The sequence below is a fragment of the Carcharodon carcharias genome, chromosome 9, assembly GCF_017639515.1.
Source record: "Carcharodon carcharias isolate sCarCar2 chromosome 9, sCarCar2.pri, whole genome shotgun sequence".
Lineage (NCBI taxonomy): Eukaryota > Metazoa > Chordata > Chondrichthyes > Lamniformes > Lamnidae > Carcharodon > Carcharodon carcharias.
The window spans coordinates 146,397,025-146,415,655 of NC_054475.1; the positions used below are offsets into that span (position 1 = coordinate 146,397,025).

The 18,631-nt window shown below is 41.2% G+C and overlaps 1 protein-coding gene across 1 annotated transcript in view; it reads right to left on the minus strand.

Annotated features, from left to right (window-relative positions):
- LOC121282309 (transmembrane protein 164) overlaps positions 1–12,231 on the minus strand; it is a 149,547-nt gene extending 137,316 nt beyond the window's left edge. Inside the window, exon 1 of the mRNA XM_041195972.1 lies at positions 11,607–12,231. Within this exon, the coding sequence (XP_041051906.1) occupies positions 11,607–12,029 (423 nt within the window). The 5' untranslated portion in view covers positions 12,030–12,231. The remainder of the gene's footprint in view (positions 1–11,606) is intronic.
- Between the last annotated feature and the right edge of the window lie 6,400 nt (positions 12,232–18,631).

Genomic DNA, 18,631 nt, shown 5'->3' on the forward strand with positions numbered 1-18,631 from the left:
ATTTATATTATGTCAAGTCTCACCAAGTGCTTGGTTCACAAGTGGTGTCATTTGACTGAGATAAGCTACCAATCACATATCCACACTACTAAAACCACCCATTTCCACCTCCATAACATTATCTGATTCCATCCGTCTCAGCTCATTTGCTGCTGAAACCCTCATCCTCTAGACTTGACCATTACAACATAGTCCTAGCCAGCCTAGGCGGTTGTCTTCCACCTTCTATAAGTTTGAGATCACCCGACACGTACCCTGTCTCCTAACTTGCAAAGTCCCATTTATGCAATGCCTTTAACATAAAAAAAGTCCCAAGGTGCTTCACAGGAGTGTTATGAAACAAATTATGAAAGAGTCACATAAGGAGATATTGGGTCAGATAACTTAAAAGATCAAAGAGGTAAGTTTCTTAGAGGAAAGCAAGATAGAGATGCAGAGCAGTATAGGGAGGGAATTCTTGGGGCCTAGGCAACTGGAGGCATAGCTACCAATGATGGAGCGATAATGATTGGGTAGGCACAGGAGGCCAGAATTTGAGGAATGCAGATATCTCCATGAGGCGGCGGGGGAGTGTGGTTTGAGGAGAGATTATAGAGAGGGGCAGGGCAAGGTCTTGGAGGGATTAGAAAACAAGGATGAGAACTTTAAAATCAAATGTTGCTTGACCAGGAGCCATTGTGTCAGCAAGCTCAGGGGCAACAGGGAAAATGAGACCTGCCGCAAATTAAGACACAGGCAAGAGAGTTTTGGATAACTTCACATTTATGGAAGGTAGCGTGTGGGAGATTAGCCAGGAGTGCACTGGAAGAGCCAAGAGTAACAAAGACATGAATGAGGGTTTCTGCAGCAGATGAAACAGAGGGCAAAGTCAAGCAATGTTACAGGAGCTGGAAAAAGATAGTCTTAGAGGTGGCATGAATTAGATCAGAAGCTCATCTCAGGATCAAATGTGACACCAAGGCTGCAAACAGACTGGTTTAATCTGACTGTTGCTACACTGACTCCCAGTTTTGCAATGCCTCATTTTAAAAATTCACATCCTTCAATCCCGCTATGGCCTTGCTCCTCTATCTCCAACCCCTTCCAGCCTTTAGCCAGTGTTCCCTCTGAACTGTGCGGGTGCATGGCCACACAGCAGTCGAGAATATACAAGCTGCGCACAAGCAGCATTCCATATTAGCTGCGCAGCTATCTTACAGGGATCGTGCAGTGCAGTGAACAGGAAAGGGAAACTAGAAAGAAAGTGCCCACAACACTGAAATATCTGCGCTCATTTAATTCTGGCTGCAGCATATTGGATTTTTTAAATCACACTACCATTGGTGGCTATGCCTTCAGTTGCCAAGGCCCTCAGCTCTGAAATTCCCTTCCTAAGCCTCTCCAATCCTTCCCTCTTTTAATATACTCTTTAAAAAAATCTTTGACCCTCATTTGCCCTAATATCTTGTTTGGTTCAATGTCAAATTGTCTGATAGCACTCCTAAGTGCCTTGGGATGTTTTACTGTATTAAAAGGTGCTACGTAAATACAAGTTGGTAAATGTCTGCCTCCTGAACGATTGACGAAATTGTTCTGCAAAAAGACAAATATCTGGTTTAGGTCACATACGAGTGCTGGCATTATTGCCCCAGGTATGCCACCACTCAAGTAAATATAGAAGGCATGATGAGCAAACTTTTATAAAGCATGTAAACAGTTTACTAAAGTGAAAAGTAAACACAGATAAATTGCATTGTAGTCACCTCAACAACAGTTCTGATGCTAGCTAACCAGAGTAATTCTACTTTTTATTAAAAAAATAACTGGCTCGTACATAAGATGGAAATATCACATTAATTACCTTGTTAGTTGTATGTTACTCTCTAGAAAAGTACTGGCTAGATGTAGCATATGTTTATTAGCCCGCATAAAGAGAATTGTTACTTTAAGTCCATCAGTACAGTTGTCTCAAATTGATGTGCTATTAGTCAAATGCCAAGTTCTATTTGTTGTAAAGCACCAGGAACTCAGTGCGCCAATAAAACATGCATCTTGGTTTGCTTTCAGATTATTCAGGATGTGCCCGTGGTACTCCTGTTTAATGATAACTCCAATAGTGTACACAACCCAGCTCCCCATGCCCAGCACTTTTAGCTTCCACAGGATTAGTTATCTGCTGCTGTTTATTCTTAATTGACTACTTTAGTCAGAGGTCTGGCTTGAGGTAAGAAAGGAAGTTCTTCCAGATGTGCTGTGTTTCAGACGGGAAATTCTTACTTTTTTTTTTAAAATACTAGTGTGCTTCCTGTAACACTGCTTATATGTAATGAGGCCAACTGCATGCTTGTTCTGGTGCCATCTGTCATGTTTTATAATGATTTAAAAAGGCACCAATCACTCAAGAGATTGGGTAAATACTTTGTGGGTTCAATTATTAGGACTAGACATATAGGAACAGTTATACAAAGGACGAAAGCTTGAAGATGCCAGCAGAGCTGTGTGTCCTGCTTAAAATGAAAAGTGAAGCTAAAACTAGTTCACATGACACACTTCCCTCCTAGTGATGGCATGCTCCCACCCCTTAAAGGCATATTACAACATGTTGGCCTGTATCTTAAAGCTGCTGCTGTAAATAAACAAATACACAACTGTAAGCGATTGCCCTGTGACTTTACATTTACAAGCAATTGCACTTGCCAAAACAGGGCAATGGTGGGCTCTTGACTCAAAAAGGAAAATATAGCTTTGCATCACAAATAAAGTGTGACAATTTGAAGTGCAATGGAACTATGTTAGATGCAAGTCTATACAAGGATGTATTAAAAACAGGGACTGCTTTCCAGCAACAGTCAGAAGGCCCCAAAAGATAAGTTTTGTTCTGAATGTGCCCTGCACAATATTTAAAAGATTAACCGGAAATGACCCCACCCATTTTATATATATCCTGCTACATAGACAGCAGGCAAAATAAATGCAAATATCTTCATTCTTGGCTGTACATTTTGCCACGAGAATAATTCAAAAGTTCATGTTCCAATTAGTTTTGAATTTTTTTTTTGGAAAAGCAAACTCATTAATAACCTTGTAGCCTGACATGCTTCCAGATTTCACACCAAATGAATCATGGAATCACACTGAAGCATCCTCCACACATCGGAGAGCAGCGGAGATTTTTGAGTAAAGACATTAATGCCTATGCCTAAAGTTATGAAAAACAATTTTATAGATTAGTTCAATCATGTTATAAAATGTGTAACTTATATTGTTAATGTGCCATACCTGAAAATGAATAAAGACCATAGTCATTAAAAAAACTAGCTTTTGGAGGGGAAGAAACAGGTCATTTTTATCATATTCAAATTGATGCGTTGGAAATTTTGACCTGATTTGCATTATCACATCAATGCTTGCAAATAACTTGAATCAGGCTCAGCAAATATGCTTTTGTTCTCATGGATTTTTAAAACATGTTTCACTGGTGCTCACATACCCTCTTCTTCCACATATGAGCAGAGCTTTGACAGTCAACTGTCAGTCATTTCATCTTTTTTTTTTAAAAAAAATTTTTTAAATTGCTCCACAGTCCTGGCAAACCCTCATTAGGGGACTGGACCCAACATTACAAACTGTATATCCACTAAATAAATATGTCACTGAAGATAATTTCATGTTCATATAACTTGTGCAGCTATATTTTAACAAGTTATAATCTCATAGTTCTGTTCTTCAGTAAGACTTGATTAGAAATAGCATTTTAAATGTTGGACACTGCACTTTAATGGGTAGTTTATGAATTAAGAGCAACTAACATTACAAGCCACTTCTCTCATACAAGCTAAAATTTGTTTCCAAATTTTTCCGTTGCTTTGCCCCTCCCTATAATCTCCTCCAGCCTCCAACACTTCAAAGATATCTGCCACCCTCTAATTCAAGCATCCTGAGTATCCCAGATTTTCATCACTCCACTATTGTTAGACATGCTATCCACAGCCTAGGCCTTCAGCTTTGGAATTCCCTCCCTAAACCCTCTACTTTGCTTTCTTCCTTTAAGATGCTCTTTAAAACCTACCTCTTTGACCAAAGTTTTGGTCAAATGACCTAATACCTCTATGGGCTCAGTGTCTTTGTTTTATAATGCTTCTGCAAATCACCTTGGATTGTTTCACTATGTTAAAAGTGCTTTATGAATACAATTTATTGGTGTTGTTGGAGGGCCTTCATCTTAAAGATCTACAGTCTGAAGGCCAGACCAGGTACAGGCAACAGGTTTCCTTCTCCAAAAAGATATGTGAGTCTGTTGGGTTTTGTTGATGATTTGACAGCTTCGCGGACACTTTTACTGGCACCAGATTTCTTTAGCTTGAATTAAAACACTCAAAATGCCAAGATGGAATTTTAACTCACATACTGGAGTCACACAAGCCTCTGGACTACTCACAATAACAATGGTAACGCTACTATACTCATTAATATTTAATGGAAAACTAATTACAAGACGTTGACATAAAAAAAGTCCGACTAATCAAATCACGTAGTTAATATTTTTTTCTTAGTTATGTCAAACAAACACCAAGATTATGTAATAGAGCAGGTCTTGTATTTCCTATTTGATAGATTGCTCATAACTGCATGGGGGAGAAATTAATTAGTGTAACATTGATGTTTCTTTCATCTCTAGTACCAAATGGTAAATGCAAGTGTGGTGTACATGCATGTTGTGAACAGGACACATCCAGTTAATTTAACAGCACTCACACTAGACATTTCTGCTATCCAGTTTCTCCTTCATCCTATACATGACTTACATTGATCACCATTAACTGCACTGGAGTTCCCAGTTTTTATCTGGCCATTTCATCGTATTAATGGATTCTTGTGTAGTCTAGGATCTTAGCTCAATCTTTGGCCTTAGCGTGGTCTTAAATCCCTGTTTTTTTTTGATCAGGAGTGCATTATTTAATTATTTCAAATGAAAAAAAGTTTCAAGGCTCTCCATAACATTTTACATTTGCTTCTTTATTTAGGATCTGCCATAAAATATTATTTACAGTTGTTTCCTCTAAAATCAGCCAGAGTCAAACTTTGAGTGGGGACAATTGCCCATTTATAAGCAGTAGAAGTAAGGGCCAAGTAAAATACATTTCTTGGATCCTTTTCATATCTACAACCCTGTATATGGGAATGATATTTATACCACATTACAATTTTTTTTTGAAGGAAGCAAGGGAGGGAGGCCACAAGTTAATATCTTTGTACAGACACATAATGAAACTATTCTCATTCATATATACTTCATTACTCTTCAAACTATCTATGGTAGTCATCTGCAGAAAAACTTGCACTAAGTACACTGCATAAATCCATAACTGCACTGTGCGATATGTTGAAGCCTACAGTCAGAAAGAACAGAATAATTTAAGAAATAGGAGTAGGACACGAGTCTCCTCCACCATTCAAAATCATGGCTGAACTTCTACTTCAACTTCATTTCCCCCACCATATTCTCAAATACTTTAATTCACATACTCATGGGGCTCAGTCTTAAATATAGTCATTGAATGAATGGCCACAGCCCTGGGAGATGAAGAATTTCAAAGATTTGCAACCCAAGAGAGTGTGAAGAAATTTCTCCTCAACTGTGTTAAATGGCTAATTCCTTATCCCTAGATGGGCAGAATTTTACAGCCCTGTCGTGACAAGAGCGGGGCCATAAAATGCAGCAAATCGCTCAAAAGTCCATTGACTTGAGCGGGACTGTAAAATTCCACCAGCATAAAATTCTGCCCCATCAGTCCCAAGTTCAAGAATCTCCAGCAGGGGAAAACAGCCTCTCAGTCTCTACCCTGTCAAACCCTCTGAGGATTTCATATGTTTAAATGAGATCACACCTTATTTTTCTAAACTCCAAAAGACGTAGGCCCATTTTATTCAAATCTCTCATAGCACAGCCCTCTCAACCTAGGAAGCAATCTAGTGAACCTTCATTGCATCCCCTTGCACTAAGTATATTCTTAGGCTAGGGGACCAAAATTGTGCACAAGACTCCAGGTGTGGCCTCACCAAAGCCTATAAAAGATTTCAACAAGACTGCCCTACTCCCTTCAATAAAGACTAACATAGCATTTGCCTTTTTAATTGATGCTGAACCTGCATGTTATTTTTCTGCGATGTGTACAAAGCCATTCAAACCCCTCAATATCAATACTTCATAACCTCACATCTTTTAAAAAATTATGCTTTTCTATTCTTCCTACCAAAGGAGATAATGTCACACTTCCCCACATTATATTTCATCTACCACCTTCTTGTCTAATCACTTAACTCACATCCCTTTACAGCCTCTTCACAGTCTCCTCACGGCTTACTTTTCCACCTAGATTTTCTTTGATATAAAATTTGGATATATCAAAATGAAAGCAAAATAGTGCAGATGCTGGAAACCTGAAATAAGAACAAAGTGCTGGAAAAACTCAGCAGGTCTGGCAGCTTCTGTGGAGAGAGAAACAGAGTGAAACAGAGTTGGGCCTGTAGTCATGAGAGGCGACCTTATTGAAACATATAAGATGCGCAGGGGGCTTGACAGGGTAGATGGTGAGAGGTTGTTTCACCTTGTGGGAGAGTCTAGGACCAGAGGGCATAATCTTAGAGTAAGGGGTTACCATTTAAGACCAAGATGAGGAGGAATTTCTTCTGAGGGTCGTGAATCTGTGGAATTCTTTGCCACAGAGGGCTGTAGAGGCTGGGTCGTAAAGTATATTCAAGGCTGAGATAGGCAGCTTTTTAATCAGTAAGGGAATCAAGGGTTATGGGGAAAAGGCAAGAAGTGGAATTGAGGATTATCGGATCAGCCATGATCTCATTGAATGGCAGAGCAGACTCGATGGGCCAAATGGCCTACTTCTGCTCCTGCATCTTATGGACTTATGAGCATTGAGTCAAACATAACTCTTCTTTGGAACTGGATATATTAAACTTGATCCCCTAACCAAAGTCATTGACATAGAATGTAAATAGCGAAGGCTAAAACATTTGTTCTTGCCACACTCCACTTGTTACACCCTGTCATCCTGAAAATGACCTGTTAACCAATCCATGTTAATATATTATCCCCAATGCTTTGAACCAAAATCTTGTGTAACAATCTCCTGTATGCGACCTTATCAAATGTCTTCTGAAAATCCAAATATACCACATGCACTGGTACCTTCTTATCATCCAGCCACTTTGACCCTCAAAGTCTCTCAAATTGGTCAATCGCCATTTCCCAATCTGAAAACCGTGCTGTCTCTGCCTAATCACATTATGATTCTCCGAGTGCCCTGTCAACACATCCTTAACAATAGATTCTAGCATTTCCCTATCAGGCTACCTAGCCTATAGACCCCCATTTTCTCTCTTCTACCTTTTATATGACCAGTGGTCTGTGCTGAGTTACATTACCCTAGTTGCCACACCACTGTAGGCTTGGCTGTTGATCTCAATGTTACTGAATTAGAAGGTGAAAAGGGGCAGGGAGGGCGGCAGGGGAAAAAATGGCTTGGGTTTCCATTCTCAATCGCTATGGAGATCCTCTGCTGTAAAGTGTGTATGTGTGAAAATTAGACAAGGTCAGGATTCAGCTTGGCTGTAATGAACCTTGGGGCGAACAACCCAACACTTGAGATATCCAAGCAGGTAAAAATGTTAATTTAATTTACTCCAGTAGGGGTCACTGCTTACAGAAAAATTAAGAGCAGGGAATTCAATTATACCCATCAGAAGTACAAGATAGAAAAGCTGGTCCCTCTAACATTACAGGTTGTCTTCCTTTCAGTGTTGTCACATTGCTGTAATAGCTATACCTAGTTCACAACATATATGTCCAAGAGGCATCATATAACATGAAGAAAACATCGATATTTCTTGTGCCTGGCTGATTATTCAGGCCAAGCCAAAATGTATACAAGCTGGGGATCCTATTTGACTACAAACTGAGCTTTGAATTCCACTTTCTAGCCAGTATAAGGACTACGTATTTTTCCACCTTCGTGAGAAAACCTGTCTTCACCCTTCCTGCCAATTAAACCATCAACCACCTTTGTCACCTCCAGACTCAAGTATTCCCATTAAAACAAAAAGAAATCCAAAATAAACAGAAATGTTGGAAACACTCAACAGGTCAGACAGCACCTGTGGAGGGACAAATTGGATTAACATTTTCAGACAAATGACCTTTGGGCCTAATATTCATCAAACTGAAATATTAATTCTCTCTCTCTCCAAAAATGCTGCCTGATCTGCTCATTATCATTCCCGTCACCGATCCCTCCCCCAACCCCCACCCCACAATTGTTCTAATACCCTCCTTACCAGTCTCTGAATCCCACCAATAAAAATCTGCACCTCATCCAAAATCCTGCCACTTGCATTGAACCTCATGTTAAATCTCACTCCCCTATCATGTGTGTCCGCGCTGAATTTCACCAGGCTCTTTCTCAATGTCCCTCACCCCAACCTATTGAGAATGCTGTTCATCCACCTCTGCATCTTTCCCTTCCTCCACTACACCTACAGTTGTCTTCACCCTGCACTCTGGGATGTTCTTTCCAAACACTTTTTACCTTGCTCGCTCTCATTTTCTTCAGAAGACTCCTAAAACCCACCACATTCAGTTTTCCTGCTGTCACTAGAATTTTTCCCTTTCACTGCTTCATGTTAGGTTTTTTTTCAGCTCTATGAAGCACTTACAAACTTTTCATTACATCAAAGACATTGTCAAAAGTGCAAATAGGTATTACTAGGCCAAAAACAATAATAGCTGGAAAAACTCAGCAGGTCTGACAGCATCTGTGGAGAGGAATACAGTTAATGTTGAGTCCTTATGACTCCATCAGAACTAGGCTAGTTCTTCTTTCCTTAAAAGCAACAAGTATGCAGCAGTAACAACTCAGAATAAGTTGGACACTTTGGTTAGCCTATAATTTAATACAAACTGTATTTGAATTAGAGCATTTGGTTTGGGTTTAAGAATTTCACAGATCACAATATGGTACAAGTTCTAGCTTATCAATCAATACTGGGAAAAAGATATTCCAGAATTGATTAAATTAATTTCCATACTCATGCTGAGAGAGTGCTACACTGTTGGAGGTGCAGTCTTTAAGATGAAACGTTAAACCAAAGGCTCCATCTGCCCTCTCAGGTGCTGTAAATGATCGTGTCACTATTCTGGAGAGCAGGGAATTCTCAGCAACATCTCTCCCTCAGCTAACATCACTAGAGAAATTACTTGGTTATCATGTTTGTGGGATCTTAATGTCTGCAAATTGGCTACCACATTTCCCAGTTACTAGAATGAGGAGAATCTAGGAAGCGTCGATGAACAAAGATTCAGGGATCCAAATACAGAAATCACAAAGCTAGTGGACATGTAAGAAATAAGTGAAATGGCTGATGAAGTGTCAGCCTTTATCTCAGGACGACTGAAGTACAGAAAGGGTTAAAGTTTGTTACAGCTGTAGAGATCCCTGCACCTTAGGAGAATTATATTAGCATTGGGATGGGTACAGACTTAGCATTAGATCTTAAGACATAGGAAGAGTAGTAATGGCAAACCATTGCAGTACCTTGCCATGCATAACCACAGACCAACAGAGAGGGAGAACAACCTTCAAGAAATTCCTCCTCATCTGTCTTAAACAGGAGGCCCTTATCTTTCAAATGTGTCCCCTAATTTTAAATTCCCCCACGAAAGGAAACATCTTCTCAGCATCAAGGCCGTCAAGCCCCTCAGATTCTCATATGTTTCATAAGATTACCTCCCACTCTTCTAAACTACAATAAGTATAGGCCTAACCTGCTCAAACTTAGGGGTCAGCCTAATGAACCTTTTCTGAACTGCTTCCAATGTAAGTATATCCTTCCTTGAAAAGACCAAAACTGTACACAGTTCTCCAGGTGCGGTCTCACCAATGCCCCTGTACAGTTGTAGCAGGACTTCCCTACATATATACTCCACCCCCCTTGCAATAAAGGCCAACATTCCATTTGCCTTCCCAATTACTTGTTGTACCTGCATGCAGACTTTGATTCATGTATGAGGACACCCAGATCCCTCTGTACCACAGCATTACACTGTCTCTCTCCATTCAAATATTCTGCTTTTCTATTCTTCCTGCCAAAGTGAAGAATCTCACACTTTCCAACATTATACACCATCTGCCAAATTTTTGCCCACTCACTTAACCTATTTATCTCTTTGCATCTTCTTTACAACTTGCTTTCCTGCCTATCTTGGTATAACCTATAGATGATACCAAGACTGAAACCATGGAGAGTCATACAGACTCAAACCGTTAACTCTGTCTTTTTCTCCACAGATGCTGTCAGGCCTGCTGAGTTTTTCCAGCAATTTTTGTTTTTGTTTCTGAAACCAAGGCTGAAAGGGTTAAGTTACAAGCTCATATTGTATAGATCGGGTTTATTCATTCAAGTGTGCTCTGGCTGAAGGGCAGGGAATGAGCCAAGGACCTGCCTTCGGCAAGAGTTTCTTTTGCAGTTACTTTCAGCGGCGGTTTGCCATTATCTCCCACTGTCAGGGGTAGGGTGAGAAAGCAAGTCCCAAGTCTACATCAGCTGGAACAGGAATTAAACCTTGAGCTGCTGATGTACTGAAACACAAGCTCACCATCCAGCCAATTGAACTAGACCCCATCCCAACCCAGAGATTTTTTTTCACTCCCTTGAAAATAGAAGAGTATGGAATGATCCATTTGGACTTAAGATAATGAAAAAAATATAAAGAAACTATTTCCACTGATGGGAGAATCCAGAATAAGGGGGAAATAACTTAAAACTAGAGCGATGTTATTATGAGATGTCAAGGAGCATTTCTTCACACAAAAGGTAGTGCAAACTTGGATCTCCTGACCCCAAAAGAAAGCTGTTGAGATGAGGTTAAATAAAAAAAAAACTTCCAAAACAGAGGTCAACAGACTTTGTTAAAGGTACTAAGAGTTACGGGACCAAGGTGGGCCCATAGAGTTAGGATATGGATCAGCTGTGATTTAAATGGATGGCGGAACCAACTCAAGCATTGAATGGCCTACTCCTGTTCTTGTCTTCATTAGCTGTAAAAAAAAAAAAATCAGGGTATCTTGAGGTCGAGAATGATGCTATACAAATACAAGTTCAATCAGTCAAGGTGTTCAAGAGGGAATTAGACTGTTATTTGGAAAAGGAACAATGTGCAGGGTTAGAGAGAGAAGGCAAGAGAATGGCACTAGGCGAAATGCCCAGAGAATCAGTGGGCGACATGATGGGCCGAACGGCTATACCAATTCTGATTTTCTGAGACTCAGACGTCTTTATATCAATGGACATTGACAATTTTATTCCATGCTAAAGGATCTGTCGTCTACAGTAACTGAAACCCATTCAAGATCAGCTCCAATGTGACCTGACCATTACTCTAACTTATTTTAAATGTAGCTGATACGCATTTCACTCCCACTCAACCTCCCCCTAAAAACTTCATTTGGCAAACGACTTGATTTTAATAGGCGCTTTTGTAGGATAGGGATAACTTATTTAATTCACACATATACACAACACTCGCATCGTCTCCGCAGGAGAAGTAGACAATTTACCTGTAACATGGTAACAACGTGACATGGGTTCAATAGGTAAATTAAGGTTTTGGTGGCAAATTTGAAGCCAACTTCAATACCAAAGGTGAGGCACAGGGCGACTAAGAGCAGGTTCTTGCCCAGGCTATCCTGCTTAGCCTGGCACACTTTTCCCAGCTCTTGCTGCCTAATCTTGCGATACGCCACGGCCATCTCCAGCAAGGAGATGGTCACGAAGATGATACTCTCCACCCATCGCTGGCGGAGAGGCAGAAACGCTGCGCACTCGGGTCCCCCGTTACCGGCGAATTTGGGGTCCACGCCTCCGTACGCCCAGTCCAGCAGCAGGCAGACGTTGTACCGATACATATTCCTCTTCTCGTCTTGGTCAGAGCAAGCAGGAGACAGGGCAAAGACTAGAACATTCGTTTCTTGCCGGAACATGAACTTTGCAAGAGGCCTTTCTGCTCTAAGGTCCACAGAACGGAACAAGCGGGAATCAGCCACCGGTGGCTTCCAGGTCCCTGATGGTGCAGGGTTCCAAGCGGTCTCTTCTTTCCCCCCCACCCTGCCCCCCAAAAATGCGCCCTTTTCTCTATTTAATATAAATCATCCCTACCAATTACTGACGCTCACTAGATGCTTTGTGACAAAGTTACCCGAGCAATTTCCTTGCACAAAAACGATAGCGGTTAAAATAGTCTAAAATAGGATTGGTTGAAGCTGCCTCGAATCCCACCCACTTTAGACCTTGACAGATTTCGCTCAGCCAATCACATTTAAAGAGGCAATGCCTTTCATTTCGGATTGTGTTAGCTCCGGCCACTGAGCGCCTGAACAATAGAAGGGAGAGAAATGCGTTTTATTTGGAGGAAAGTGCTCACTCTGTATAGTAACGTTCTTCTGAGGGTTTTTTTTTCGGGTACGCAATGGACATGAAAGGAGAACGAAGCATTAGGGGAGCCTTTCATTCGTTCCTTTCGTCAAATGTGCTCATTTCCTTTCGGGCCAAATATAACTGAACGAGTCACTTCACCAGAACCTGGATGTGTTTCCATTTGCTAACCAACTAGCACATCCTCCTACCACCATCCTAAACAACCTTTCATTATTTTATGGTCTGTTTTATTCCAGATAGGCAATTATGTATGATATCGTTCATGTCTATTTAGGTGGAATAATTAGTTTAGTCGACTTAGTTTTAACGAGTTCGATTAAGGCGAATCATTAATCATTTAGCTCATTGATGTGTATCTGAGAGGAGGAGGTTGAATTCCACCCTTTAACATCCTGCAGAAACAAACGGATTGTTAAAAGCTGCAATGAGATTGTGGGGAAAAATGTGTGCATAGGGAGCAGACGGTCGGGATTAAAAATTTGCTGGATTTTCATAAGTATTTTTTCCCCCCAAATATCTGTTTATTGTTAATTACGATGTGTGTGGTCCCATTTGCCACACGCCACAATGAGACGATTCAGCTTACAATGGGCAACAATCCAACAGAAAATCTTGGGAGTACATGGCAAGACCCACCCCAGCCCCCGAAACATTCAACAGGTCAGTCAGTCAACGTCCATGGCGAGAGTAATTGTTTCAGGGTCAGCTGCTTGGCCAGAATTGAAGAAAAAACAGAAACATTTAAAGGGACTGAACAAAGGGAGTGGAGGAGAGACACACACAAAAGGAGGAAATCGAATTTCCTACAAAGTGCTCAAAAGAAATACAAATACAATAGCTGGAGTAACATTTAAATAGAAAGAAGCATAAAAAGAAAAAAAATGCATTTAGATTTGCCTTTCACCACCTCAGTACTTACCAAAGCAATAAACAATGAAATGACGAGCTCTTGCAATGTAATTATGCAATAGCTAATTTCCAGAGAACTCCCACATTCAGCAATAAAATACCAGATCATCTGTTATTTAGGTGTTGAATGGATATAAATCCCTTCTCCTTTTTAGGCAGTTCCTTGGGATTGAGGATGACTTGCTTCCACTCCAGGTTGGTGGGTTCTGAGATGGTTGATAAGTCCAATGCGTAATCTGCAGACTGTGCCACATGGTGCCTTGAAAGGTCGGGTAGATGGGTTGTTTGGAAGTTTGTGGGCTCTCTCTGGCACCTCAACTTCACCTTACGAAGTCTCTTGATGTGTTTGGTGCCTTCCCATTTGGTCCGTCACAAGCCAGGGACTCCCATGAGTCAGTGGGGATGTTTGACCTCTTTGGGGATGCTCTGAGGACATCCCTACAGCGTTTCTGCTATCCTCCTAGGACACCACCAAGTTGTGTGTGTAGAACAAAAACAGAAAATGCTGGAAAAACTCAGCAGGCCTAACAGCATCTGTGGAGAGAAAACAAAATTAAAGTTTCAAGTCTGTATGATGCTTCTTCAGAAGTTCGAACCCAGGTCCCCAGAGTGTCAACCCTGGGTTTCCAGATTACTGGCCTGGTGACAATATCACAATGCCACTGCCTCCCCTAATCACAGTATCATGGGATGTTTTACATCCAGCTGAGAGGCCTGACTGAGCCTCAATTAAACCTTTCATCCAAAAAAATGGGGCTTGCACCACTGCTGCACTCCTTTGGTACTGTACTGAAATGTCAGCCTAGATTGTGTTCTCAAATATCTGGGCAGGGGCTTTAATTCACTTGCTGACTAAGGGGTGAGATTGCTACCAACTGAGCCATAGCTGCCACTGTGAAAGTGGCAGTTGCCATGTGAGTAGCTGCTACAATAAGGAATATTGTAGATGTGAAATGCAAATCCAACAGCATAAGAAAAAAAAAGCAGGCCTATACCGAGTATAAAGACTGCCCCACTAGAATGTCTCCAGCCCAGTCCTAACTTGTCTTTAATGCTCCAGAAATGACAATACCAAAGCAAAGCGAGATCCTCAGCTGTGGACAGTGGAGGACAGTTCAGAAGTTCTGCTTGGGAAAGTGGCATCATTAGAGCAGCCATGAAGGACAAGAAGAAACTGGGAGAAAGGAATGAAGTCATAGAATCATTAAGGCACACAAAGAGGTCATTCAACCCATCAACAATGCCAGCTCTCTGTAGAGCAGTCTAGTCGGTCCAATTCCCCTATTCTATCCCTATAGCCCTGCAAGTTTATTTCTCTCAAGAGCCCAACCAATTTCTTTTACTGATCACCTTCACTTCCACTACCCTCACTGTCAACAAGCTTCAGGTCATTACCAATTTCTGCGTAAAACAATCTTCCTCACATTCCTCCTGCATTCCTTGTCCAAAACCCTATAGTTTGTACCATCAGCTAATGGGAACAGCTTTTCTTTATCTACCTTATCTAAACCTGTCATAATATTGTACATCACTATCAAATCTCCCCTTAATCTCCTTTGCTCCTAGGAGAACAACTCCAGCTTCTCCAAGATAAAAGCAAAATACTGCGGATGCTGGAAATCTAGAACAAAAACAAAAATACTTGGAAAAACTCAGCAGGTCTGACAGCATCTGCGGAGAGGACCAGCTTCTCCAACCTAATCTTGTCGTTAAAATCCCTCATCCCTGGTACCATTTTGGTAAATCTCCACTGCACCATCTCAGGAACCCTCACATCCTTCCAAAAGTTTGGTGACCAGAACTAGACATAGTATTCTAGTTGTGGCCTAACTAGAGCTTTATAAAGGTTTGGCATATCTTTCCTGCTTTTCTACTCAATACCTCTATTTATAAAGCCCAAGATCTCATATGCTTTGCTAATTACTCTAGCAGTATGCCCTGCCACCTCTAATGATCTGTGCATGCAAACCCCAAGGTCCCTCTGTCCCTAGAGGTTCATTAGAACTGTTAGAGCCATTAAATTTGTATTGTCTCTCCTGATCTCTTCTGCCAAATTGCATCTCCTCACACTTCTTTGTATTAAATTCCATCTGCCACTTGTCTGCCCATTCTGCTATTTCATATTACATTTGATTTGTGTAATTCTCACTGTTTGCCATATCTCCAAGTTTGGTACTGGGGAGCATCACTATCCACCATCCTCCAGACTGAAAGACAACCATTAACCATTGATTTCTACCCTTAATCCATTTTTCTTATCCAAGCCGACACTGACCCTTCCATTCTATGTGCCTCAATTTTTGTTAATCGGCCTTTCAGGTGGTACTTTGTTAAATACTTTCTTAAAATCCAGATGTGCATCTTCTATTGCATTACCTTCATCAATGTCCTCTGTTACTTCATCAAAACATTCAATTAAATTAGTCAATCATGATCTGCCTTGTACAAGTGGAATCTTTACAACAATTACATTTATAAACTGCTTATATATGTTTATATATTTAGAGTGAAAAAAAATCTAATGTGTTTCACAGAGATGCAGTTTAAAAAAAAGGATGTTGAGCCAAATAAGAAGATATTAGAAGCACCGACCAAAAGCTAGGTCAAATTTTATGAATGTCATCAAATAGAAGGAAGATGTGAAGAGGCAGAGAGGTTTAGGAGGAAATTTCAATGTAACAGACCTAGGCAGTTAAAGGCAATGCCACTGATTGTAGGAGAAAGGGTGGAAATTTGAAACATACTTCAATTCTCCAAATAAGATTGGGAGCATGAAGCAAATGTACATACAGACAAAGTTAAAGGGCCAAAGAGTTTTTATTTGGGAGGGTTGGTGTGGAAGGATGGAGGAAGTTACAGAGATGTGGATGGGCAAGGCCATAAAGGATTTAAACATCAGGAAGAGAATTTTATATTTGAGGTGCTGGGAGTTGAGTAAGGGCAGAGGTGATGGGTGAGTGGGATGATGCAGGAATAGATAAAGCGGTAGAATTTTGGATATGATAAGTTTACGGAGTCTGGGGAAGTGAGCTGACAAGGATAATATAGGACTAGTCAAGTCTGAAGGTAAGAAAGTTATCGATGGGGATTAGTAGCAGATGGACCTAGGTAGAGGTAACGAAAGCTAATGTTACGCAGGTGGAAATTGATGGAATGCGAAGAGGTTCCAGGTCATTTGGTAATTTACAGGATTGTAACATGTGTTAAGCCAGTCCTTGGAGGTAGAGAAAGAGATACCCACTGAAGGAAGAAAAAAATCAGAGATTGGCCACTGAAAGCCAAGAGATGGGTGGAAATTTGAAACATACTTCAATTCTCCAAATAAGATTGGGAGCATGAAGCAACTTCAATAAAGTTATCAATATAAGGGAAAAAGAGTTTGTGGCAGGGACTAAGTAGGACCTGTGCATTCAACATATCTTACAAAAAATCAGGAATAGCTGGGGCCCATGTGGGTGACTTAGCAACAATTTTTATCTAGAGGCCTATAGTCACTGGAAAAAAACCCTTCATCAGAAAAGATAAACATAGATGAATTCAGTAACTCTAGGAGAAAGTATGAATTTCGACCCTTTTCTATAACAGTCTTCAATTGTATAAATAGTGCCATTTTCATTTTTTAAAGAATATGTGTTTCAAAACACCACCATAGTTTACCAGAAGATTTGCACAAAATTACACATTCGTACAGTGAAGTAGTATATTTTAGATTTTTTTTGGGAACAGAACAGTGTTTTGGTGGTCAGCAAGATTTGACGATGGTCAATGGGATTTAGCTAAGTCAATGGGAAACAAAGTCTGGCAAAGATATTTTTGTTTACTCATTCATGGGATGTGGGCTTTGCTGGCTGGGCCAGCCTTTATTGCCCATTCCTAACTGCCCTTGAGAAGGTGATGGAGAGTTGCCTTCTTGAACCGCTGCAGCCCATGTGGCGTAGATACACCCACAGTGCTGTTAGGGACGGAGTTCCAGGATTTTGACCCAGTGACAGTGAAGGAACAGTGATATGTTTCCAAGTCAGGATGGTGAGTGACTTGGAGGGGAACATCAAGATGGTGGTGTTCCCATCTATCTCCTGCCCTTGACCTTCTAGATGGTAGTGGTCATGTGTTTGGAAGGTGTTGCATAAGCAGCCTTGGTGAATTCCCAAAGTGCACCATGTGGATAGTACACACTGCTGCTATTGTGCGTCAGTGGTGGAGGGAGTGAATGTTTGTGGATGTGGTGCCAATCAAGCGGGCGGCTTTGTCCTGGACGGTGTCCAGCTTCTTGAATGTTGTGGTTCATCCAGGCAAGTGGGGAGTATTCCATCACACTCCTGACTTGTGCCTTGTAGGTGGTGGATACACTTTGGGGAGTCAGGAGGTGAGTTACTTGTCGTAGGGTTCCTAGTTGGTGACCTGCTCAGTATTTATATGGCTAGTCCAGTTCAGTTTCTGGTCAATGGTAACCCTTAGGATGTTGATAATGGGGATTCAGTGATGGTAATGCCATTGAATGTCAAGGGGCGATGGTTAGATTCTCTTTTGTTGGGGATGGTCGTTGTCTGACACTTGTGTGGCACAAATGTTATTTGCCACCTGTCAGCCCAAGCATGGATATTGTCCAGGTCTTGCTGCATTTGGACATGGACTGTTTCAGCATCTGAGGAGACATGAATGGTGCTGAACATTGTGCGTACATCCCCACTTCTTACCTTATGATGGAAGGAAGGTCATCGATGAAGCAGCTGAAAATGTTTGGGCCGAGGACATTACCCTGAGGAACTCCTGCAGTGATGTCCTAGAACTGAGATGACTGACTTCCAACAACCACAATCATCTTCTTTTGTGCTAGGTATGACTCCAACCATCGGAGAGTTTTCCCCCTGATTCCCGACTCCAGTTTTGATGCCACACTCTGCCAAATGCTGCCTTGATGTCAAGGGCAGTCATTCTCACCTCATTCGGGAGCTCAACACTTTTGTCCATGTTTGAACCAAGGCTGTAATGAGGTCAGGAACTGAGTGGACCTGGCAGATCCTAAACCAAGTGAGCATGTTATTGCTAAGCAAGTTCCACTTGATAGCACTGTTGATGACCCTTTCCATTACTTTACTGATGATCAAGAGTAGACTGATGGGGTGGTAATTGGCCGGGTTGAATTTTTTTCTGCTTTTTGTGTATAGGACATATCTCGGCAATTTTCCACATAGCCACCTAGATGCCAGTGTTGTAGCTGTACTGGAACAGCTTGGCA